Below are 22,100 nucleotides of genomic sequence, written 5' to 3'. Positions count from 1 at the left end.
TAACCGTACAAGGATGAATGTGAGCATTACATATTTTTTATTCAAAGAAAGAAGGATGTATACTGTTAACTATTATTTTTACACATGTTTTTTTAAGATATGGTAACAGAGATTTACTGATTGCTTCAACATTCATGGATCCATGATCACAAACTCAGCTCCAACTAGAGCACTCTTCACATCAACAAAGGACTACCAGGACAAATCTTTAAATAAGATATCTGCTTCTTACGTACTTTGCTTCTGTTAAACCAAATCCGGGAACAACCTGCAAACTAATCAAGACTTGTCAACCGGAAAAAATCTTGGAACAGTTTAGTAGACTGACCTCCTTACATTACAACGTTATCTAGGAGAAGGAAAAAAATGAATTAGTTACCAAAATCTCTTGTGGGGGTATTAATTACTCGGAGCTACGAGGTGATATAATATGAGAGAACACATAACCAGTAAGATATTAAGCCGGCGAATACAAAAACATTCCCAGAAGCTAATACCAAACAATGTAAATGTAAAACTAAGGGAAAAAAACCCAGACTAAGGAACAGACTCCAGAGATCCAAAAAAGCTCAAAACATATAAGGCTAATTCGATTGAATAAAGATTTGTTACACTGTTGGATTCACTTATAATACAATCTGGTATGTGTTTGGCTATAGGGGAGATTCTATATTCATTAACGTATTTTAAACATCCCCACTCACGTATCTTCTACTCCATCACGTGTTAACGTTCAAAAAACAGAACCACACCAAAATCAATAAGTCAATCCAATGAAATAACCAAGCTCTGATTTTAATTACTCTCTTCATTAAACCCTCTCATAGAAGAGCAAGCTAGCTTCAGCACCAAGAACATCATTCTCTGAAACTCTGCTAACTTCTGAATCAGATATACTAAACCATCTCAATTCCTCACATTCTTCTTCTTCTTCCTCTTGTGATGCAACTCTCACACTTCTATAAACTGTATAGTGCCCGCTTCCCGTTATACTAAAATGTTCCACCACCGTTACAAGCCTGTACAGGTTGTCGCTGTTTCTTGATGCTTCTGCCTTTTGGTACTTTGACGACATCTGAATCCCTTCTTCTTCGTTTAATCCTATTGGAGATGGTGCGAACAAGGAGAGGTCCAAGACCAGTGGGAAGGCGATATGTCCCTGTACAGATAAAATTGATATTAGAACGAACAGTAACTAGGAATCGAGACATGAAATGTAGACAAGGTAAAGGAGTAACAAGGACTCTACCGTTAGTTTGAAGGATTCTCCATACATGTTAAAAGAAGCCCGTTGCACTTGAATGCATAGAAGCTGTAACAATTTAGCTAGAGAGAGTCAAATGGGACTCTCAGAAAGAAAAGTGATTATACTGGATTCAACTTTCTCGGGTTTCAAACTTTACTACCGAGTCTAGCTTCATTGAGTAAGTAAATACCTTTGGGAAACGGGAGATGATTAACTGCTTCAGTATATGGGAATAGCTATTTGACCAAGGCATTCTTTTAAGAACAAGAGAAGTTTTACAGTGGCATTGGTCATCTCCGCCACAGCTTCTGAGCTTTTCTATATCTGTCTGATTGAAACCAATTCAAATACATACGGGTCAGATAAGAGACGTGAAGCAAGTACAAAGGAAAGGTACAATAACGAGTAAAGCTGAGAAATTTAATTACCTCAGCTGCTCCTATTACAGATAGATATTTCAGTGCAGCACCATGCCAGCATCTATGGCAGAAGAAGTTTTCAACTTTCTCAGTGTCGAGAAACTTCTTCAAGCAACTCTCTAAAGTGCATCCAAATATCTAAGAGCATCCCAAAAGCAAAACTCATTTGAGAAATGTTTTAAAACTGTAGAAGTTTCAGTTTCACAATAGTAAATCAATATAGCAATAAGAGGATGAACCTTCCATAACATACAATGTTGGAACCACCACTATCGAGTAAAGGAGAAAGAGGCAGAGTATGAAAAAACTGAAACTCCAACCAAATCTGCAAAAAAAAAAAAACACAAGAAAATCAAAATGGGTAAAAAGTATTGAACAATAGCAAAAGCCACTTAACTGGTGAGATGTAATCCTAAATACCTGAGAAGAACAAGTTCGGCACATCAAGGTACTACCAAGAATACCATCAAATGGTCCACGCAAATGTTTATGCCATCTCTTGAGCTCCATCAAACCATGGAGGCCTTCAGTAGGAGCAAGCATTCTCAAGTTGCGAGAAAAAAGTATATCTGATATATTACTACTTTGGAGAGGACGATAACAAAATACAATCTCTTGTTGCAAAGAAGAGATAAGATGAAGAAGGGCTTCTGCAGCATCCTATGTTACAAACAAAGATCATTAGCTCATATACGACCAACTTGAGTTATATCTCTATCCTTCGGCCTAATGGTAGAAATAGAAACTAAACCTGTTGGCTAGTCAAATTGAAATTTCTGGCATAATCTGTCAACGCCAGCATAACTTCACGAGGGTTAGATACAGATCGTCTTCTTCCAACTGTAGAGAGCTCTGAGGTGGTAACAAAGGGCTTACTCATGTAACTATCATTACCATGTTCTAATTCAAAAAAGTACAGTGACATAGAAGAAAACGCACCTTGTAACAAGGTAGATAAAGCAAAAGTAAGAGGAAAGTGTTGATCCAGCTCTCCTGTTACAGTATCTCTCGCATCCTCTATCACCCATTCAAGAAAACTCCGGAAATCTTTGCAGCTCGCCAGAGCCTGAAAAGGTCAAATTTTTTACAAATCCAAATTGTGCAAACAAAAAAGGATTACAAATTCACTCGATCAAATCATAGTAGCCATCAGTATTTTTTGTTACCTGTAAGATGACGTTGAGGAAACAGTTATTCCCGAGATTTTGCAGACCAGGTACGAGGAAATCATCGTCTTTTTCTCTAGCGGAGAAGAGTCTGAGGTTGCGGAATCGGCCGTCTCTAAGGGCAAATACGAAACCAGCAGCGCCGAGTATAGTAGTAGTAGCCAAAGACAAATGCGAAACCCAATTGTTCGAAACCTTAAATCTATCTGTAAGGATACACACAATCGCCCTTGTACCGGAAGAACCCCTACGGGAAACCATACTCTATTAACAGAGTCGAACTCACTCGCTTTGGTCTCTCTTCCTTATATCAGTCGGACTAATCCCGTTGCAAAGAGCTAAACGATTGAGATATCTGAACTTCCGGCATGTTTCTGATTCGCCTGAATCTATCACGATCGATAAGACAAAGTCGTCGGCAAGAATACCAATACAATTTAGGTCCGGTTTAGTTCGCACGAATGATTTTATATAATACTGTATACATTTACAATTTCTTTTTACAATTACTGAAGGTTACTTAGTTATTAATCAAGGCATTAATGATATCTTTAGAGTCTAAATAGACTTTTAATTGGGTGAAAACATGATTAGTACGCCACGCCTTAGAGATGTCATGTAACCATTGAATGTCTAAATACGAATCCAGAATACAATAAACGAATAACACTTTCATTACTATTACACCATTTTTTAACACAAGAAACAAGTAACAAAAATAAAAGGTAACTAAAGATCTATTCATCTTTTAACAATGACTATTACACTTAAGTAAAATGAGAAGAAACAACGAAAGAACTCTTCATCTAATATCCAGCAAACTGATGAAGCTATATCACCATTGCCCAAGAAATCACCTGCAAAATAGACAGAGAAAAGGAGAAAAAAGATAATATACAAGAACAGCAAATCGAATCAGACAAATTACTCAATAGAATGAATTAAAGATTTCAGACATCCAAGGAAGGATATGAGCTGCATTAGCTCTCAAGCCCGGCAAAAGGCGAAAACTTTAGGCGGCCACTGCGAATGTTTTGACAAACAAGCCTTAACATTTATCATCATTGATCTTTCTCTTCAAGACAAAAAAAAACAAAACAAAAACTTTGAAAAACATTGAAAGGTTTCAGACATCCAAGGAAGGATAAAGCTGCATTAGCTCTCAAGCCTGGCGAAAGGCGAAAGTTTTAGGCGGCCACTGCGAATGTTTTGAGAAACAAGCCTTCATATTATCCTCATCAACCACATAAGACAAAACAAAACCCAAACTCAGTAATTAAAACAAGAATTTAAAAAGTGGTCTCAGACATCCAAGGAAGGATAAAACATCATAAGCTCTCAAGCCTGGCGAAAGGCGAAAGCTTTAGGCAGCCACTGCGAATGTTTTGAGAAACAAGCCTTAACATTTATCATCATCGACCAAAAACAACACAATTAGAGCTAAAATAGAGTTATGTTTCCCATCTTATAATGATCAGCAAGAAACCAAATTAAGACTGCTGACAAAGTGACAGATGGATTAAGATATAAGGGACTTTTGTTCAATCCTATTAAGCACTAAGAGAAATCAAATTCTGCTAATGAGACATTTAAAACAACTCAGTCCCTAATCTAAAACCATCATAGTAGAAAAATAAAGACAATGGATTACAGAAGTTTCAGACATCCAAGGAAGGATAAAACATCATAAACTCTCAAGCCTGGCGAAAGGCGAAAGTTTTAGGCGGCCACTGCGAATGTTTAGAGAAACAAGCCTTTGGATTTATCATCATCAACCAAACCAATCAACATAATAAGTAAACAGCAAAACTCTAAACGAAACCTATCAGAGAACTACATCTTAAGATCTAATACGACGATTACAAAACCTATCAGAGAACTAAATCGAAGAGATGATACTAGGGGACTGCCCAATTCAAGGTTTTGGGTTTATTTTGAGAGGTATGAGAGGATGAGGTCTTATATATAGTGAGAGAGAAGAGGCGTCCGATGATTAGGGTTTTGTTCTTCCTTACACGATCAACGGTTGAGATCTATCGATTTTATTTCCTTTTTCCTTGTTTTCTATTTTTAATTTTGCTCGGAGCGCCGTAATAGAACAATCTAGATGTATACTACTACTAGTATACTGGGCTTTTTATTGTTTTAAATTTTGGTCCAAGCAGATTTGGTGTATTTATTTTGGGTATTATCAAAACGGGCTTTAAACAAGTTCTTAATTACCTTCAGCAACTAACTTCTTTGTTACACAACTCTCAAACGATCCTCAACCTCTTTAGTCGAAAAGAAAGAGATTTGTTAGACCATATTTACCGGGGAGTACTTATTGGGTTACTCTTACAATTGGGGCCCAAAATTTAATAAAAAACCCATTTCTGAGTCCAACAAGCAGAGTATCGATACTGTGGGAAGCAATTGGAGCAACCCCTTGAGCAACGCGACGTGGCGTTTGCCTATTGGTGGACTCAGTTTTTTTTTTTTCACCATTTTTTTTAATTCTTTCCCGACCATCTCTCTTCTCTCTCGTTCATGAGAGATAAAAAAGGCGATTCTTCTCCATCGAAAAACGGCGGAGGATTGGTGGGACAACGCCATGGCCGAAACCACAAAAAAAAATCAACGGCGGAGATGCTCAGGATCTTCTCTCACTTCTCTCTTCTCCGGCGAGGGATTTCCTTGTTCGTAACGACGGCGAACAGGTTAAAATAGCTTCTCGCTTCTCTCTCTCTCTCTTTATGTAGTTGACCTGATTTTTGAATTTTATCGCCGTCGATCTCAACTTCTATGTGCTTGTTTCTCGATTCTCCCCTTGTGATTGTTCTTTTGCAGAACCGATTAGGGTAGAGTTTGACTGGTTGGTTAGTTATATGAATTCTTATGATGTTCATGTTAAAATTGATAGCTTAATATGGAAGAAGATTGGATTGTATTTTCAGCTGCGTGGTGCGGACCATGTCAGCGGTTTACTCCTCAGCTGGTTGAAGTCTACAACGAGCTCGCTCCAAAAGTTGGTTTCGAGGTTGTTTTTGTGTCTGGCGATGAAGATGAAGAGTCCTTTGGTGATTATTTCAGTAAGATGCCATGGCTCACTGTTCCATTTGCTGATTCAGAAACACATGAACGTTTGGATGGGTTGTTTAAGGTTACGGGTATCCCTAACCTAATGATAGTTGATGATCATGGTAAACTTGTGAATAATAATGGGGTTGGTGTCATACGAAGCTATGGAGCTGGTGCTTATCCTTTCACACCTGAGAAGATGAAGGAGATCAAAGAGGAAGAAGACAGGGCTCGGAGAGAGCAGACATTGTCATCTGTGAGTCTTGTCTCAGTGAATTGTCTGCACTCATGGTTTATTGACGACTCAGTAGCGTTCTGTTTCTTTAGGATACCGCTAGTTCCTCAGGATTTATATGCTTATCATAAGTTTGCGAATCCACAGTGAGAAAAGCAACTTGATGAGGCTCAGTTCTTTGGAGATCTTTATGAGTTTTGTTGCAAAGTCGCTGATGATGATGGCAAAACTGTGATCGTTGCAGGCCTTGACGGTGACTATTTAAGGTGCTTGATTTATCCTATTTTTTAAAGCTGTGATTTTGATATTTTCACTTGCCGATTTTGTTGACTGACTTGTAACGTAGATGTGATCTTTTTTATACGCAGGAGGAACTTTGGTGCTGTACTTGATGATATACCAATTGCTGATTCTGTAACAAAGCTAACTCCAAGGAGTGAGGTTTGTGGACAGAAAGCTTTCTTCACTTTGCTTGTTATGTTTATGTTTGTGTAGAACTTCATTGATCAATGTTGTGTAGAACTTCATTTGCTCCCCAAAGTCTATATATTGATCAATCTCGTGTAGAACTTCATTTGCTTGTTCATCCGATTCTTCTCATTTCTTTTCTGTTACCATCCGATTATTCTTATCATCATTTCTTCTAGTTAAATTTTCAAACCCATTTCCATTACACAAAACAATTTTTCATTAAGAGAAACCTTCTTTAGGTTCTCTAGTGGAGGGTTGATTTTGCTAAAATTCTCTTAAAGTTGCTTTAATTATTTTATAATTAATTATATGATTAATTAATATGTGAGTAACTTAGGAGGGTTTCTCCACTAATGATGCTCTTAACTTACTACAGTCTACACACCCCCCATAACAAGACAGTCTTAAAAGCCTACTACATTAATACGTCAACATTTTAATTTTTTTCGTTAGCTCTTTCAATTGTTTGTGTTGTTTTAACTTCCACAAGAGATGCACTCCTCAGGGTTGGTCAAAGAGCAAACCATCTGTGCCATCTTCGTCTCGTTGTCTTCTTCTGTTGCTTCTTCGTCTTCAGCCACATTAAGCTTCTCCTGCATAAAGCGGACAGAATTCACACAGAGGCAAATGTCAATTTCGCTCTCTAATTATTAAGTAACAACCAAATCACACTGTGACACAAATGTGTTGTTTTTACCTTTAGCATTGTTGTGTCTACTGTGAATTTGATCGCATCCGCTGCAGCACGCGATCGCAGGTAATACATTCCCGTTTTCAAACCCTTTAATATTACAACAATAATAACAAATCCGAAATATTAAGAAGGGAGTCTCATGAATAAATCAATATACACATTCTGACCATTTTGAGAGTTTCAGATAAGTTGTTACCTTTTTCCAAGCGTAAAAGTGCAAGGAAGTGAGTTTTGCAAAGTTGGGTTTCTCCATGTGTATATTCAAACTTTGGCTTTGATCTATAAAGCATCCACGATCTACAGCCATGTCGACCACTGTTCTCTGCTTAATCTCCCAGACAGTCCTGAGTCATTTTGCAAGATGGCACACAGGTTAAAGTTTATGAACACACGATTAATGAGGGCTTAAAAGAACAAGGAAGTTATATACCTGTAAATTGCTTTCAAGTCATCAGGTATCTCCGGGACATTTATGATGGAACCATTCTCATGTATTATCTTGTTTTTCAGTGTAGGAGACCATAATCCCATATCCGTCAAGTCATGAAGAAGATGCTTGTTCACTACTACGAACTCGCCACTGAGAACACAAGACCAATGATTAAGCCTATGGAAGAATACAAGAAACATAACTTTGTGGAGCTAGTTTTTATTTACTTGAAGAACATACCTCAAGACTCTACGACTATAAATGTTTGAGGTATAAGGTTCAAAACATTCATTGTTCCCAAGAATCTGGCTGGTTGAAGCAGTTGGCATTGGTGCCACTAGAAGAGAATTTCTGATTCCATTCTTTGAAATCATATCCCTGAGAGCAGCCCAGTCCCAGCGATCCGAAGGAATTACATTCCACATGTCAGGTTGAAGAATTCCCTGATAGTATATACACCAGCCAAGTAATTAGGAACAAGAATTTATGACAATGTTGTACAAATATCGAAAGACTTGCTTGTTGTGATGCATACCTTACTCACAGGACTTCCTTGGTAAGTTTCATATGTACCTTCCTTAGTAGCAATCTCTGAAGATGACTTGAGTGCATGGTAGTATATGGTTTCAAAAATGTCTTTGTTCAGTTGTTGAGCCTGGGATACATTCCAAAGAACTTATTCAGAAAAGATATCAAAACTACTTTGAAAAGTTGATTAACTTATGTTAAGTAAGTTCACCTCAGGGGAATCAAATGGCATTCCAAGAAGGATAAATGCATCTGCAAGACCTTGTACACCTATACCAATAGGCCTATGTCGCATGTTTGAGGTTTTTGCAGTCTCCAGAGGATAATGATTCACATCTATAATCTTGTTGAGATTAACAGTAACAGTGGCAGTCACCTGACGAAAACAATTAAGAAGAGAAAGTCAATCAAATTGCACAGACATTCAAAGTTAACAAAATGACCCAGATAGTAAAGTACTGACCTCTGCTAACTTGTCAAAATCAAAGTAACGACTCTTTGAGCCCAAACTGCCTACAATCTTAGACGGATGTGAGTCCAAGGGGGTATCCTAATGTGAGATGTAAGAAATGTCAAGAGTTATGCACTAAATGACCAAACAAGAATAAAATCAGAGAACACTTTTTGCTACTCACCTTCTCCCTTACAAACCGTGGTAAGGCAATAGATGCAAGATTACACACAGCTGTTTCAGTTGGACTTGTGTATTCAATGATTTCGGTGCATAAATTGGAAGACTTTATGGTACCCAGATTTTGTTGATTGCTTTTCCTGTTACATGAATCCTACAGAAGAGATTCAAAAATCAAAAAGTGGGAACCACTGAAAACATGTTTATACACAGTGACGAAAAAACTGACACTGTTTCTTACCTTGAAAAGCATGTATGGTGTCCCTGTTTCTACTTGGGACGTTAAAATTTCATACCAAAGCTGCTGTGCCTGGACAACCTTCTTGGCCTTACCCTAAAGATACAAACAGAGATGCATCACATAACTGGTATTTATATAACAGGAATTCGAAAGGAAGCAGTAAATCCAAAAATATGAATCATTCACCTCATTCTCATACTGAGTGTACAACTTCTCAAATTCTGCACCCCAACAATCTGCCAAACCTGGAGCCTCATTAGGACAAAACAGTGACCACTGTCCATCAGTATGGACCCTCTCCATGAAAAGATCTGGTATCCAAAGACCGTAAAACAAGTCTCTGGCCCTGTTTTCCTCCTGAAATGGAAAAAAGTCTTTTGTAAGCTATCTCCATGAATTAAATTATAGGGCAAGATGAGTAATATTTTCTTGGTGCAACTGTACCTTTCCATGATTCTTACGGAGTTCAAGAAATTCAAAAATATCAGCATGCCAAGGCTCCAGGTATATGGCAAAGGCTCCTTCACCAATTGCAAAAAAAAAATATATACATAAGAAAATCTAAACTACAATTACTTCACAAACAATCATGAAAATAGTAGCAAAGTATCCTGAAATGTATACCTTTCCTCTTGCCTCCTCCTTGGTCAACATAACGAGCAGTATCATTGAAAACCCGCAGCATTGGAACAATACCATTAGATGCTCCATTTGTGCCACGAATGTAACTTCCAGTTGCACGGATGTTGTGAACTGATACACCAATACCCCCTGCTAATTTGCTTATAACAGCACACTCTTTCAACGTGTCATATATTCCTTCGATGCTATCATCCTTCATGCAAACCAGAAAGCAGCTACTTAACTGCATATTCAAACATTTTCAACAGCACATTAGTAAAACCATTGCAGAATCACGTATGACTCTGTTTTAAAAAAAAAATCACTGTAGAAACATTACTTGAGCCCTTGGTGTTCCTGAATTGAAGAGAGTAGGAGTTGCATGGGTGAACCATCGCTGAGACATTAAATGGTAAGTAGTGATAGCAGAATCAATATCTTCCTTGTATATACCAACAGAAACCCTCATCAGCATGTGTTGAGGCCTTTCAACCACTTTGCCTTGCACTTTCAAGAGGTATGATTTCTCAAGCGTTTTAAATCCAAAGTAATCGTATTCAAAATCGCGATCATAATTGATTTCACTGTCCAAACGAGTAGCATGCTGAGGAAACAACACAATTCAACAATATAAGAATAAAGGTATCCAAAGCACAATTTCAATAATCAGATTGAGGGGTTATAACAACACAAACAATTTTACCTTCATAATGATCTCGAATACATCATCAGCAATTAGAGGAGCCTTGAGTCCAGATCTCTCATTGACATGATCGTACATATCTCTAACCCTGAAGATTTCCCAAAATCCATCAAAGTCAACAACAACATATATGAATAACTAATAGTTACTGATACGTCCAGAGATTTATGTATATAGATCAAGCGAACAACACTCACGTTTCAGAAAATGAGTTCTTAGTGTTCTTGTGGAGACTGGAGACAGCGATCCTAGCAGCAAGCTGGAATTATAAACATTGGAACCACGTTAAATTACTTCCCAATGTCCAAAGTATCGCAATATGAATCAGATCAAGTAAACAATCTCAGTCAATCACTAAGATGCAATTTCACATGTAAATCCGAAACCGATCTATCAAATCAAGAAAACACCGACAAATCAAATCGTGATGATAGTACAAAAAGGGGACTAAAGGAAGAAGACTGACGGAGGCGTAATCGGGATGGTTGGTGGTCATAGAAGCAGCAGTCTCAGCGGCTAATTCATCGAGTTGAGTAGTGGTAACGCCTTTGAAGACACCAGCACAGACTTTCTGAGCGACGAGGACAGGGTCACAATGATCGATACTAAGACCATAGCTAAGCTTCTTTAGCCGCGCAGTGATTTTGTCGAAGCGAACAGTTTCCTTCTTGCCGTCACGCTTCACCACGTACATTTTTTTTTCTTCTCTATGAGGAATTCTATCGAACACTTGTTAGGCGTCTCTGATGGTGGACGATGAAATAAATGAAATTTTGATTTGAGTTTCAAATAGAATTATTATTTTCTCAATGGCCGAATTTGACTCTCTTTTTTTTTCTCCCGCGCAAAAGTTTCAGATTTCCCCGCCAGCTTCCGCAAGAAGGATCCATCAAATAAGGCCTTGTCAGCTGTAACCAAATGGGCGAGAGAATAAGCGTCCGTGATGTTCGCATGGGCCCAAATTATAAATTAACGTTTTACACTAATTAAGACGCTAGCAAAAAACATATAAATTAACTATGATTATCCCTTTTAGATAAAAGGGAAGTACACAACATCTTTTTTTTTGTAGACTTTAGCTCTCATTGGTAACGACTGTTATTTGTAGCTGTAGAGATTTTGACCGTAAAAATTTGGCCGTAAAAAATTTAGCTGCAGATACTTTGACTGTAGATACTTTAACTATTAAAATTTGATTGTTACAAAAAACAACTTTAAAAGCTGTGACTGTAATTTTATTAATAACAAAATTGTAAATAAATACAAAGGTGATGATAAAAATAATAAATTTGTGAAGAGAAGTGGATGTCAAAAGAAAGAGAAAAAAAATGCTGATAATTAATCTATAAAACAAATTTGTGTAAAAATATATATAAATTTATATAGAGTTTTTAATTTTGACGGAGGAAGAAAAAAAAAGTTTTTAAACTTTTTGATTTTACAGCGTCCATTTTGAGGATTTAAAAAAAAAGAAAGGAAACAAAGAAGGAAAAAATTAAAGTGGCTATAGAAACTTAAAAAAATAAAAAAAGTCATTAAAGCGTGATTGGCAAATAAAATGCTTTTAAGACTTTTAAATGATTTGAAAGTCTTAAAAGCCTTCACCAATAAGGGCTTTTATATTTTTAATAAATGATTACAAATAGGTTATAGATAGGTTATAGATTAATCCATATATTAATATTAATGGTTACACCTAAATATTAGGGATATTCCAAATTGATAATTGATATATTAATGGTAACAAATAAAATCATGGATATTCCAAACTGCATTTTCGGAAGATTATAGTCTTATATCACGTTGTTTCCAAAGATCTTTAAACACATTATTACAAATTTATTTTCTATAGATTTTATCGATAGACACAACGTTAACCAAAGATAGATTACGAAATTGATAGATTGATTGGTTACAAGTTTACAAGATAGATTACGAAATAAATTTAACCAGTGTTATAGCACGGATACTTATCTAGAAACATTAACGATATAAAACTTACAAAATAAGTGTTTTTTTTCAAGCCATCATATTTATAATGTGATTTTATTGCATAATGTTTTAGCCAATTTAAAAAAAAAAACAATCACATAAATTATATTTTATATAAAAATTACAATATAAATAAAAGGAATTTCAATTCATGCTCTAGCACGGGTCTTAATCTAGTATTAAATTATATGCGAATACGTGATAGTGATATGCTTGATATTTTTATATTTTTATATGAACTAACTAAACTTGGCTAATATTTTTATGAACAGTATCATATATTCTGTTTATATGATGTTGTGTAGTAGGTAGATGTGACTTTGTTATTTATTATAATCTTCTAGATAATAATTGGTGTGAGAATCCATCCAAGATTATTTTGCATACGTGCGAGTTAAACATGATACTTAAGTAGGTATAAAAAAGCATATTATAATAAGCTTGAACACTATATGATGTTATTTAATATGCCATTTCAATCAGGCAATTGTTGTTCCATACAAAGTTTTGTATACATGCGCGACATAAACATATCACCAGTTCACGGCAGTATACACTCTCTAATTGACAAATACATAAGATCAAAGCTTGAGCTATTTTGTTTGCGATTTTAAACATGCAGTAAACGCTTTCAATATGTTTTTTCAGAAAACATTTGCCTCTTCGCAAACTCCAATATTTGTATCATGCGATTCATTTTGGTTCTATATGGAAAGGAAAAAGTTGGTACAATAGTATCAACATTGAACAAAATTGTTGAACTATTAATGTAATTTCAATGCACTTACGTCTACTTTAATTTAAAACAGGTCATAAATGATTAAATTAACATTTTGTCAAACAAGTTTCTGTTAACAAATTATTGCAAAAGCTTCACAATTCTTCTTCTAGCACCTTCTCCCGGTTCAACGCTTAACAGATACTTACATACAAAAACCATAGAAAACGATGACATATAGTAATCAAAACACGCTTTTAACTAACGTCATTAAAACGTAATTAGCCATCATTCCCTTCCTTCGACTAATCTACTAGTTAGCCTTGCGTCATCTCCTTCGTCGCTCTGTAGATGCTCGCGAGAGACCGATACTTCTGCTTCTTATTTATCCTTGTCTTCGTCTCCATGATCATCTTCATAAAACTCTTGTTCCCTGGTACGCCGTCGTTTAGCTCATTTCCGACCAAATGATCTCTAACCTTGGAACTGACAACAACTTCTTCATGTCTCTTGGTATTATGACCGCCTTCGGCTTTCCCTTCACAAGCGTCGAAACCGGAAACGCTCCAGCCAGTGCCGCTGCTACAGCTCAACGTATCATCTTCGCTCAACTGCACGAGCTGCTTCGCCGCCTCCATCTCCGTCTCCGAAATCGCAATCTCTGACGACGAATCTCCCGAAAAACCAATCTGCTCATCCATTTGATTGATCATTTTTTTTTCCCGAATAAATGGATGGATCCTCGATCGATCGAATTTATATTGTCTCCCTTTTGACCCCTCTCTGATCACGTTTACGTGTATCCTCTGTGTTTTGTTTTTTTTCGTATGGTTTTGTTTTGTCGTCTTTTATATAGTAATAGAAAAGAAGAAATAAGGCAAACTATTAAAGAAAAAAAAGGAGACTACAATGTCGGTTTGCAAGAAGAACGTGTCTTGTGAAAGATTTGCAACTTTCAGAGAAGATAACAATATTAAAAGTGAAAAATAAACCAAGCCTGATCATCATCCAGTGGAACAAAGTGTATTATAATGAATTGATCCTAAACCGTCAAAGCTATTGACCGACTTTAAGATTTTTCTTTTTAGTTGATCCAACGGCTCTTGTATGTCCTTCTGTGATGAGGTTTCCATATTATTTATCTGAAGAGAGAGAGAAATAAATGCCTTTGACTTCAATTATACGATTTGGTAGGGTCCACTCCGGTAATTGATAAGGAATAAACACAGCCCCTTCATTCCACGTGTTATCATCTTAATCGTACCATCATCATCCGATGTGGGACATTCGGTGGCTTTGCAGCCTTTCAAGTTTCAATAGATTTTGGTTTAATAACATTACCGTTACAAGTTCTTTTTTGCCATAAAGGAAGAACGTCATATTTCCCCTCGTAACTATACCCTTTTTTTTTGTGTTTCCTTAAATCGATAGTTTTAGACCTATTTCTACCTAAACAATAGTTTTATTGTCATTTCCTTCTCAAAATATCAAATATCATCTATTGCCCTATGAATCTGGGTTGATGTGGTTTACTATTGGTTTAATAATTGTTTAACTAACTAATTAATCTAACTAACCGGACTAAACCTTATTTCAACCCGATTTCAAATTAAACCCATCAAAACCTAACATTAAGAACCTATACCGGTTCTTCCCTCTTCCCCAGCCTCCTTAAAAAAAATTTCCAAACCCGACAAAAAATCACTAACCTCGAACAATCCTTTTGGATAAGTATTCTATTCACTTGAAAAATTAGAGGTTGAGAATTTATGTGTTGATTGATTATACCGTGATACACATACGGAATCACATACATATATACTCGAGAAAAAGAGATCTTTATATATCAGATCCATACAAATAATGAAATAGAATTAACTATGATTATTTGGTGGAGTTTCGTTGATTTTACGTGATTGATCCATCTTAACCCATATTAACTATGCCAAAGCAGCTTGGTGACCAATCCATCTTAACCCATATTGAACCAACTTCAATTATAGTTAAACGTGACCAATATCAATCTCCTACATCACTAAACCATATTTTTCAAGACTCAATTTCGTTTCCTTCTATGATCTCTTAATTGTGGAGAAGAAGCTAGCGCAGGCGGAGGAAGATCTGGTTATAGAATTGGCAGTGGTGGAGATGGTGGAGAAGGAGCAGGCAGTGCAGCAGAAGAAGGAGACGGAGGTGATGATAGTGGTGGCAGAGGCGTGTTGACCTGAGGCGGAGTCAGCGAAGGAGAATAGAAGGGAGTTAGTGGAGATTGGATCGATTGTGGTGGCAGCGGTGGTGATGAATAAAAAACAGAAGCGACAGAGGAGGTGGAGATTGAAACTGAGGGTGATCTTGTTGTAAAGAAGAAGGAAGCTGGGAAACATACCGAGAAAAAAAACATTATGATGAATATACGAAATTAAACTAGCAACCATGGAAACGGGTGAAGAAGATAACGGGTCGGATCGGTTTTAACATTTGGTTGGTCTAAAAATTAATTTAGACCGGGTTTATGTTGGTTTTATCAGTTTTGGATCGTAAACCGTTTAAACAAGAAAATTGGAGAAATAGATGAAAACTATCGGATTCGGGTGGAATTAGGTTTAAAACTATTGACTCGGGGAGACACAAATGAGATTAAAGTTCTAGGTAGATTTAGTACGATATTATAGTTATAAGGGAGAAATAGGACGTCATTCCTGCCATAAATGATGATGATCAATAGTTCTATTTCATGAACAAAATACAAAGGCAAAAAAAAAAAAAAAGTGTGAAACGACACGAAAATCCATTATTAACAAAGTGTATCTATATGATCCTTATTGTATTAGACAAAAGCTAGTGAATAACTCTAAAAAGTACATGTAAAAGAAAGAAAAATAAAAACAAACAACTCTATTTTTAGTATAAGACTGATAACAAAGAATTAATTTAGGGGAGAACAAAAACCAAAAACAAAAGTTTTAAAACTTGTAAAAAACTGCACATCTTTCTTTATCTAAGAACACACACTTGCATCATTCATCCAACAACCACCAAAAGAGGACTACACATTCCTCATCTCACCATCAATACATCTGCTTCCTAAGCTCCAACACAATACTCCTTTTACTCTTCCTTCTTTAGTTTCCACAATTCAGCCCACATATCTCCAACACTGGTCCACCTTTAGCCACAAACGGGTTCACTCTTACCCACAAGAGCGTCAATATCGACGCTAGCAGAATTGACCAAACCACAATTATTGTAGGCATTCTATCTTGTTTCCCAAGCATCCCCTTGAGGAATGGATATAAATGAACAATGACCCAAAGTGCAAAGAACAGTCTCCCAAACAGAGGTCCCCAAGAGTCATACCCATTGCTAATTGCATCCGAAACACCCACAATCACACCAATGATGTTTATGATCAACAACGTTGTCGGAGGAATCAGCAAAGTTGTCCACTTGAAGATGTAAAGCTCAGAGAAAGCTCCATCGTCTGCTGCTTTTGATGTGACCGTGAAGTTCGTGTCAACTCCAGCTAAAACCTTGAGCAAACCTTGAAACAGAGCAAACAGATGAGAAGAGGCCCCTCCGATCACCCAAAATTGCTCGTTTCTCCACCAATCGTCAATTCCAACACGTCCCCATTGCATTTCGAGGATTCCAGTAACTGCTATGGATATGAACATGAGCATGAAGAGAACACCTGCGTAGTTGCTTATCTGTCATAGCAAAACACACTACATTTTAGAAAACAATCTTCAAACTGATCAATACAGAGGTCATTATCACTAATAGTAGTAGTACCTCGGGGACGATGAATTTCCCGGTGAGTAAACAGACCGCAGGGAGAGAACAGTAGACGATCAATGGAAGTGAAGTCCAAGGATAGACAACGGAGTTGATGTAAGAGAATCTCTCCAACCATTTTAACCCACCACCATAACCATACCATATCGGACAATGTCTGCTCAAGAAAATCTCAACAGAGCCAAGAGCCCAACGTAGAACTTGATGAAGACGATCAGACAAGTTTATGGGAGCAGATCCTTTAAAAGCTGCACGCTTTGGCATACAGTACACAGATCTCCATCCATGGCAATGCATCTTGAAACCCGTCAAGATATCTTCAGTAACCGATCCATAAATCCACCCGATCTGCGTGTCATCATTATTAGCAAGAATGAAACCAGAAGAACCTCCTCTGTAGTTCAATTTGAAAACTTTGTAATGTTTTTTTCTTTACCTCTTTTCCCCATTCGGTTTTATCTTCATATCCGCAGCTGATAACTTGAATGGCTTCTCTCAACAAACACGCGGGGCTTGCATTTCGGGGAACTCCACCGTTTAGTAGAACAGCAGAGGCAACGAAAACTGGAGATTGTCCAAACTTCTTCTCCAATTTCAACTGTGTTGCTTCAGATCTCTTCTCAACATTTGACACTAACAATTAAAAACAGCTAATTAGAATTTGAACAAGATAGAAACCAAACAAGAAATGTTTATGTTTTCTCCTTCTTTTACCTGGGACAATGACCCCTTCTGCGATGTTCTCTACCGCATGAATCTGCTTTGAAGTATCTTTAACATTGTTTTTCTTATCTTTAGCTTTCGTTTTACTCTTCTTTCTCAACCCACAACACAAACAACACCATTTAGGCCAACAGTTGCAGGTTTTGCCTGGTGGCTTCTTCTTCTTTGGTGCATCAAAACCATAAAGAGCTTGTCTTCTAAAGACACAACCTGTACCGACATAAATCGGTCCTTGTATCCCATCAAGACCTTTCATGTTAATCTGTTTATCACGCCAAAATTGAGTAAATGAGAATTGTGGAGAGCAGTAAAACATAAAAAAGAAACAGAGCAAAAAAGACATATAAGGGCACATACATCAAAGAACACCACATTGCGGTTGGAGTAACGATCATGTCTATCAATCCCATCAAACCTCTGCGGGAACTGAACATAACAAACTTTCTTTCCGGATTGCGGATCCATCATGAAACACATAGCTTCCCTAATTGCTTTGCTGTTGTTGATGTAGTGATCACAATCGACATTAAGAAGGTAAGGAGCGTTTGATAGAACAGCAGAGACTCGGATCTTCAAGAAAAAAGTAAAATGACTTTTAGTTTACTTATACTCAGGAAAGCAGAGAGATTGACAAGTAAAAGAAACACATTATCCTAACCAAGGAATTCATAGCTCCAGCTTTTTTGTGGTGATCAAATCCAGGCCGCTTCTCACGAGAAACATACACTAGACGAGGTAACTCATTCCCATCCGTATCACGAACTCCACTATGTCCCAGGAACACCTGCCATTTTCAAAACCTATTAAAAAAAGCATATATGTCTGGAGATATATTGAGAACTACAACAAACCAAAACATAATAAGAACAGAGTCATATCATTACCTGAATCATTCCAGGATGGTCTCGGACGTTGTTACCAGGCCAAGGAGTTCCATCTTGCATAGTCCAACCTTCCTCAGGCACTTTCTGTGCTGTAGCAACCAATGCATTTATCTTCACTTTAAATTCCTCATAATCTCTCTGCAACAAACAAAAATATATACATCAGGTTTTAAAAATAATATATATATCATTGGATATACGCAAAAAAAGAGAAAAAGCAGCAACCAAAACCTTCATAGCACGACGCTCCCTAACAAAAGCAGGATGAACTTTGTTCTTCAAATAATCCATCTTCTGGGAAAAATACCACTCGGGAGCTCGTGGCTCGATATTGAACTTCTTACAAAAAGGAACCCATTTTCTAGCAAACTCAGCTGTATCAGAGAGAGCTTCAAATGTAAGCATTGCTGCACCATCGTCTGATACATAACAAGCAACCTTATCCACAGGATAATCAACAGCTAGGATGGAAAGAACAGTGTTTGCTGTAATCAACGGTGGCTCTTTCAATGGATCCACTGTACTAACAAAAACATCAACAGGTGCTAGTCCTGATGGTTTTCCTTCCTTCTCGTACCTAATGAGAGAAAGAGAGGTTTACAAATCTTTGGACATGTAAAAAATGAATATTTGCAGACAATTAGTCTTTTTGAGTTTCTGTTACCTGAGAGAGAGTCTATCAAGGTATGTTTCACGTTCTATAGGATACCATTTGGGGAATTGATCAAGAATCCAAGATACGGCGAACCATATTTCACATATAACTGATGTTAACCATAATCCATATGCATCATTGACTGGATGAAGAATTCTATAATGAAAGAAAAGACCAAGAATTGCGAGCCGGCACAAAATCAACATCCTATAAGGATTTAATCTGCTTGAACGAATAGGTAGCTTTCTTGAGAGAGGTTGTCTTCCTTCATCCATCCTGATTTTAGCACCAAAAATGTTTATACAACAATAAGAAAACAAAACCATTGAACAGAAAAAGATTATATGAGATATTTAACAAAACCATTGAACTTACATAGGAATGTCAGGATCATCCAGTTCGTCGTCATCATGTTTAATGACCTGAAGTTTTTCGCCTTGCCGTTTCTTCCAAACTTCCATACGGTCCTTCCAAGCAACACTTCCATATCCATATTCCGCGATATCTTTCTGAGGAACCATTGATCTTGCCTGTGCTGTAAAAGAAAAGAAAACCATTTCATAACTTATTAGAAGGTGAGCAAATTCATATAAACAAAAGGGTTAGGAGTCATAAGCAAACACATACGAGGTGCAGAAGAATCTGTATACGGTGCAGGATGTACTCGATTCCCATATCCCGTTGAAGGAGGCACAATAAGAGCATGTCGATCAGAATACATATCAGCATCCTGAAAAAAAGAACATACACATTATAAGAAAAAGAATAACGTTTTCAATGAAAAGAAGGCAATTTGGATTCCTCACCTCATCACAATAAGTCAAAAGAGGAATCTGAGATCCAGGTGGAGATGAATCCAAACCACCACGACCAGTGTTAAGGCGTGAAGATAAGGCGGCTTCAACGGCGTGTTCAGGGTGCATCCCATGATCAAACTCATTCTCAAGATCATCAATGTCGTCTTCTTCATCATCATCTCCGTCAACACGTGGACTACCTTTAATCCTTTTGTAACGGGTTTTGCACTGAGGACAAGCTTGATTGCCTTCTCTACGTTCATACTCGTAACAAGGTCTACAAACAGGGAATGCGCATTCGTTGCAGGCAACAAAGAGCTCACCGTTGACCGTTAATTCGATTTCATCTCTACAGATATGACATGTTTGCCCACTAAGTTCTTGTACTGATCGTATCTATATAGCAAAAATTCACAAGAACAAAATGAAAACATATCAGTCTTTAATCGAATCCTAAAGATGATCTAGACTAAAAAAAAGAACACTTGTAGCTTATATAGTGAATCAGAATTTTATGAAAGTTGTCGTCTTTACATAATTGAGACACTAATTACTAATTATCTGAATCAGGTGAGAGCAATAAAGAGCAGCTCAGATAAACCAAAGAACATGATTTGTATGAACTTATTGCTACTCAGGACAACTCTGCCGACACGTATAAATCATGCAACAACACTTGAAGAAAAAAGGAAAAAAATAACAGAAAACGTGGGTTGCGGCATTACTTCCACCCAGAAACTTCTAATTTCAGTAACCTCAGATCACAAAATATTCCATCAAGATTCTCATAATCTAGATCCCAAGAGAAGGAAAAAAAAAAAACATTTTTTGGTGAATAAATTTCAATTAAGGAGTGAAACGAAAGAAATCAAGAGGGGGAAGTAATAATAATAAAATTCTCTTACTCTGGCACTCTCATCGGCGTTAATGAGAACGAATTCGTTTCGGTTGTGAGAGCCAGCAATGAGCCGACCACCAGTATTCATGTCTTCTTCTCTCAATAACCGAATTCTCTCTCTATGTATATAAATATTGCTCAGAGACCTAGACCGGACCCGACCCGGATGATGGATCCAGACTGTTGAGCTTCTTCCATTACACACCGATTCAGAGCATGCAGTGTGGAAGACGAAATAGAAAACCGAATCGACAATAAATATATATTGGGTCTGGTGTATATATATATATATATATATTTATAGTAATAATTATTTAGTAATAAATAAAACGAAAAGAAGAGATTGAGAGAAAGATGACTGTGGGAGATAGAAGAGAAGAGAAGAGGATTCAGACACAACCCCCAGACAGACAGACAGACAGAGTTGTGTTAATAAAATGTGGACAGCAAAATTGAGATCAAATACCTCTCTCTCTCTCTCTCTCTCTTTATAAGTTAAACAGATGAAATTAAGAGATTGAAACAAATGTTTTATAAACAAACACATAGACGTCACATATATAATAAGTGGGTCCCGGATAAAACAACGATGGCTATGGTGGTGGTGGAGCTGGAGACTGTGTGAGTCCCACCTTCTTCTAGAGTTGGTGAAAGGATGAAGAAGAAGTAGAAGAAATACAAACCAAAAATAAATAAATAAAAATATTTTGGTTATTTTGGTATCATCGACTCGACTGATGAGAAGAGATATTTTTAGACCGAACGAAACTGAGAGATATTTACAGGTTCTGGAGAACAATATTATTTTGAGGGCTTGTTTTGTTACCAATTCAATAGATTGGACTTGTAGGCCTCGGATTTCGGTTATTTCGGTGAATTTGGTTCGGTTATTTCGGTTTTTCGGTTTTTTTGAGTTTTGAAAATCTTACCGAATTGAACCGAAATATATTTCGGTTTGGTTATTTCGGTTTCTCGGTTAATTCGGTTTTAAAATTTTAAAACCGAAATTTGATTAAAAACATGAAAAAATCGGATTTTCGGTTATTTAGAGATAATTTCGGGGTTTTCGGTTTTATTTCAAATATTTCGGTTTTTTTGGTTTCGGTTTTTTTGGTTATTTTATGGTAAATTCGGTTATTTTAGGGTAAATTTCGGTTTTATTAGTTTTTTTTCCTAAAAAAATTTAAAAAAAA

General features: G+C 36.8%; 5 protein-coding genes and 5 non-coding genes across 28 annotated transcripts; 1 reads left to right on the top strand and 9 right to left on the bottom strand.

Annotated features, from left to right (window-relative positions):
* Positions 1 to 566: 566 nt before the first annotated feature.
* Positions 567 to 3,339, bottom strand: LOC104716215 (ubiquitin carboxyl-terminal hydrolase 27). 4 transcript variants are annotated; one of them, XR_015567825.1, is made up of 9 exons: positions 2,832 to 3,339; positions 2,605 to 2,731; positions 2,417 to 2,517; positions 2,086 to 2,325; positions 1,905 to 1,990; positions 1,675 to 1,803; positions 1,437 to 1,574; positions 1,250 to 1,312; positions 567 to 1,159 (listed from the first exon to the last, which is right to left on the bottom strand). XR_015567825.1 is itself a non-coding variant. In XM_010433603.2 (9 exons), the coding sequence occupies exons 1-9, from the start codon at positions 3,090 to 3,092 to the stop codon at positions 812 to 814; spliced, it is 1,479 nt and encodes a 492-aa protein (XP_010431905.2). In that variant the 5' UTR covers positions 3,093 to 3,290; the 3' UTR covers positions 567 to 811. The 4 variants fall into 4 exon arrangements, 2 of the variants coding, with proteins under 2 accessions (XP_010431905.2, XP_087324186.1); XR_002033608.2 differs by having other exon boundaries at positions 1,250 to 1,326; positions 2,832 to 3,276; XM_010433603.2 differs by having other exon boundaries at positions 1,919 to 1,990; positions 2,832 to 3,290.
* A 438-nt stretch (positions 3,340 to 3,777) lies between these two features.
* Positions 3,778 to 3,901, bottom strand: LOC147935702 (small nucleolar RNA SNORD14). The gene has a single exon (XR_015569387.1). It is a non-coding gene; the product is annotated as a small nucleolar RNA SNORD14 (small nucleolar RNA).
* Positions 3,902 to 3,953: 52 nt separating this feature from the next.
* LOC147935701 (small nucleolar RNA SNORD14) lies at positions 3,954 to 4,075 on the bottom strand. Its single transcript, XR_015570227.1, has one exon. It is a non-coding gene; the product is annotated as a small nucleolar RNA SNORD14 (small nucleolar RNA).
* Positions 4,076 to 4,129: 54 nt separating this feature from the next.
* LOC147935700 (small nucleolar RNA SNORD14) lies at positions 4,130 to 4,252 on the bottom strand. The gene has a single exon (XR_015570002.1). It is a non-coding gene; the product is annotated as a small nucleolar RNA SNORD14 (small nucleolar RNA).
* A 32-nt stretch (positions 4,253 to 4,284) lies between these two features.
* On the bottom strand, positions 4,285 to 4,389 carry LOC147935699 (small nucleolar RNA snoR99). The gene has a single exon (XR_015569827.1). It is a non-coding gene; the product is annotated as a small nucleolar RNA snoR99 (small nucleolar RNA).
* Positions 4,390 to 4,485: 96 nt separating this feature from the next.
* LOC147935698 (small nucleolar RNA SNORD14) lies at positions 4,486 to 4,608 on the bottom strand. The gene has a single exon (XR_015570115.1). It is a non-coding gene; the product is annotated as a small nucleolar RNA SNORD14 (small nucleolar RNA).
* A 684-nt stretch (positions 4,609 to 5,292) lies between these two features.
* LOC104716213 (putative nucleoredoxin 1) lies at positions 5,293 to 8,366 on the top strand. 16 transcript variants are annotated; one of them, XR_015567823.1, is made up of 6 exons: positions 5,293 to 5,530; positions 5,768 to 6,147; positions 6,274 to 6,392; positions 6,495 to 6,567; positions 7,103 to 7,663; positions 7,802 to 8,366. XR_015567823.1 is itself a non-coding variant. In XM_087468053.1 (6 exons), exons 2-3 carry the CDS (start codon positions 5,740 to 5,742, stop codon positions 6,255 to 6,257), a joined length of 447 nt encoding a protein of 148 aa, XP_087324179.1. In that variant the 5' UTR covers positions 5,337 to 5,530; positions 5,734 to 5,739; the 3' UTR covers positions 6,258 to 6,392; positions 6,495 to 6,567; positions 7,103 to 7,663; positions 7,802 to 8,366. The 16 variants fall into 16 exon arrangements, 11 of the variants coding, with proteins under 11 accessions (XP_087324181.1, XP_087324179.1, XP_087324175.1 ...); XM_087468053.1 differs by having other exon boundaries at positions 5,337 to 5,530; positions 5,734 to 6,147; positions 6,219 to 6,392; XM_087468056.1 differs by having other exon boundaries at positions 5,354 to 5,530; positions 5,734 to 6,147.
* LOC104716214 (ribonucleoside-diphosphate reductase large subunit) lies at positions 6,879 to 11,242 on the bottom strand. The gene is given in 18 exon segments (XM_010433602.3): positions 6,879 to 7,133; positions 7,136 to 7,190; positions 7,295 to 7,378; positions 7,488 to 7,635; positions 7,722 to 7,871; positions 7,962 to 8,164; positions 8,257 to 8,376; positions 8,461 to 8,625; positions 8,713 to 8,799; positions 8,885 to 9,034; positions 9,122 to 9,214; positions 9,308 to 9,478; positions 9,566 to 9,642; positions 9,746 to 9,986; positions 10,083 to 10,346; positions 10,446 to 10,533; positions 10,643 to 10,704; positions 10,912 to 11,242. Coding segments are annotated over 18 exon segments (2,421 nt in total). The 5' UTR covers positions 11,140 to 11,242; the 3' UTR covers positions 6,879 to 7,098.
* Positions 11,243 to 13,254: 2,012 nt separating this feature from the next.
* LOC104716212 (uncharacterized) lies at positions 13,255 to 14,082 on the bottom strand. Its single transcript, XM_010433600.2, has one exon. The coding sequence runs from the start codon at positions 13,866 to 13,868 to the stop codon at positions 13,473 to 13,475; it is 396 nt and encodes a 131-aa protein (XP_010431902.1). The 5' UTR covers positions 13,869 to 14,082; the 3' UTR covers positions 13,255 to 13,472.
* A 1,842-nt stretch (positions 14,083 to 15,924) lies between these two features.
* Positions 15,925 to 21,543, bottom strand: LOC104716211 (cellulose synthase A catalytic subunit 2 [UDP-forming]). Its single transcript, XM_010433599.3, has 13 exons — positions 20,915 to 21,543; positions 20,019 to 20,405; positions 19,840 to 19,942; positions 19,588 to 19,747; positions 19,222 to 19,488; positions 18,789 to 19,134; positions 18,558 to 18,695; positions 18,332 to 18,457; positions 18,031 to 18,243; positions 17,665 to 17,935; positions 17,387 to 17,583; positions 16,948 to 17,298; positions 15,925 to 16,862 (listed from the first exon to the last, which is right to left on the bottom strand). Exons 1-13 carry the CDS (start codon positions 20,993 to 20,995, stop codon positions 16,278 to 16,280), a joined length of 3,225 nt encoding a protein of 1,074 aa, XP_010431901.1. The 5' UTR covers positions 20,996 to 21,543; the 3' UTR covers positions 15,925 to 16,277.
* Positions 21,544 to 22,100: the final 557 nt, after the last annotated feature.

Source organism: Camelina sativa, chromosome 10, assembly GCF_030686135.1.
Source record: "Camelina sativa cultivar CO46 ecotype springtype chromosome 10, ASM3068613v1".
In the NCBI taxonomy this organism is placed as follows: domain Eukaryota; kingdom Viridiplantae; phylum Streptophyta; class Magnoliopsida; order Brassicales; family Brassicaceae; genus Camelina; species Camelina sativa.
The sequence above is the reverse complement of the archived record's forward strand: the minus strand, read 5'-3'. Positions and strand labels throughout refer to the sequence as shown.

Coding starts and splice junctions, on each gene's coding strand:
- LOC104716215 (XM_010433603.2), bottom strand. CDS start 3,092: ATGGTTTCCCGTAGGGGTTCTTCCGGTACAAGGGCGATTGTGTGTATC. Junction 2,732..2,831: donor TCCTCAACGTCATCTTACAG/GTAACAAAAAAT, acceptor TGACCTTTTCAG/GCTCTGGCGAGCTGCAAAGA. Junction 1,160..1,249: donor GAGAATCCTTCAAACTAACG/GTAGAGTCCTTG, acceptor TTATCTGTACAG/GGACATATCGCCTTCCCACT.
- LOC104716213 (XM_087468049.1), top strand. CDS start 5,740: ATGGAAGAAGATTGGATTGTATTTTCAGCTGCGTGGTGCGGACCATGT.
- LOC104716212 (XM_010433600.2), bottom strand. CDS start 13,868: ATGATCAATCAAATGGATGAGCAGATTGGTTTTTCGGGAGATTCGTCG.
- LOC104716211 (XM_010433599.3), bottom strand. CDS start 20,995: ATGAATACTGGTGGTCGGCTCATTGCTGGCTCTCACAACCGAAACGAA. Junction 19,135..19,221: donor CTTGATAGACTCTCTCTCAG/GTAACAGAAACT, acceptor TTCTCTCATTAG/GTACGAGAAGGAAGGAAAAC. Junction 17,584..17,664: donor AGAAGGGGTCATTGTCCCAG/GTAAAAGAAGGA, acceptor TTTAATTGTTAG/TGTCAAATGTTGAGAAGAGA.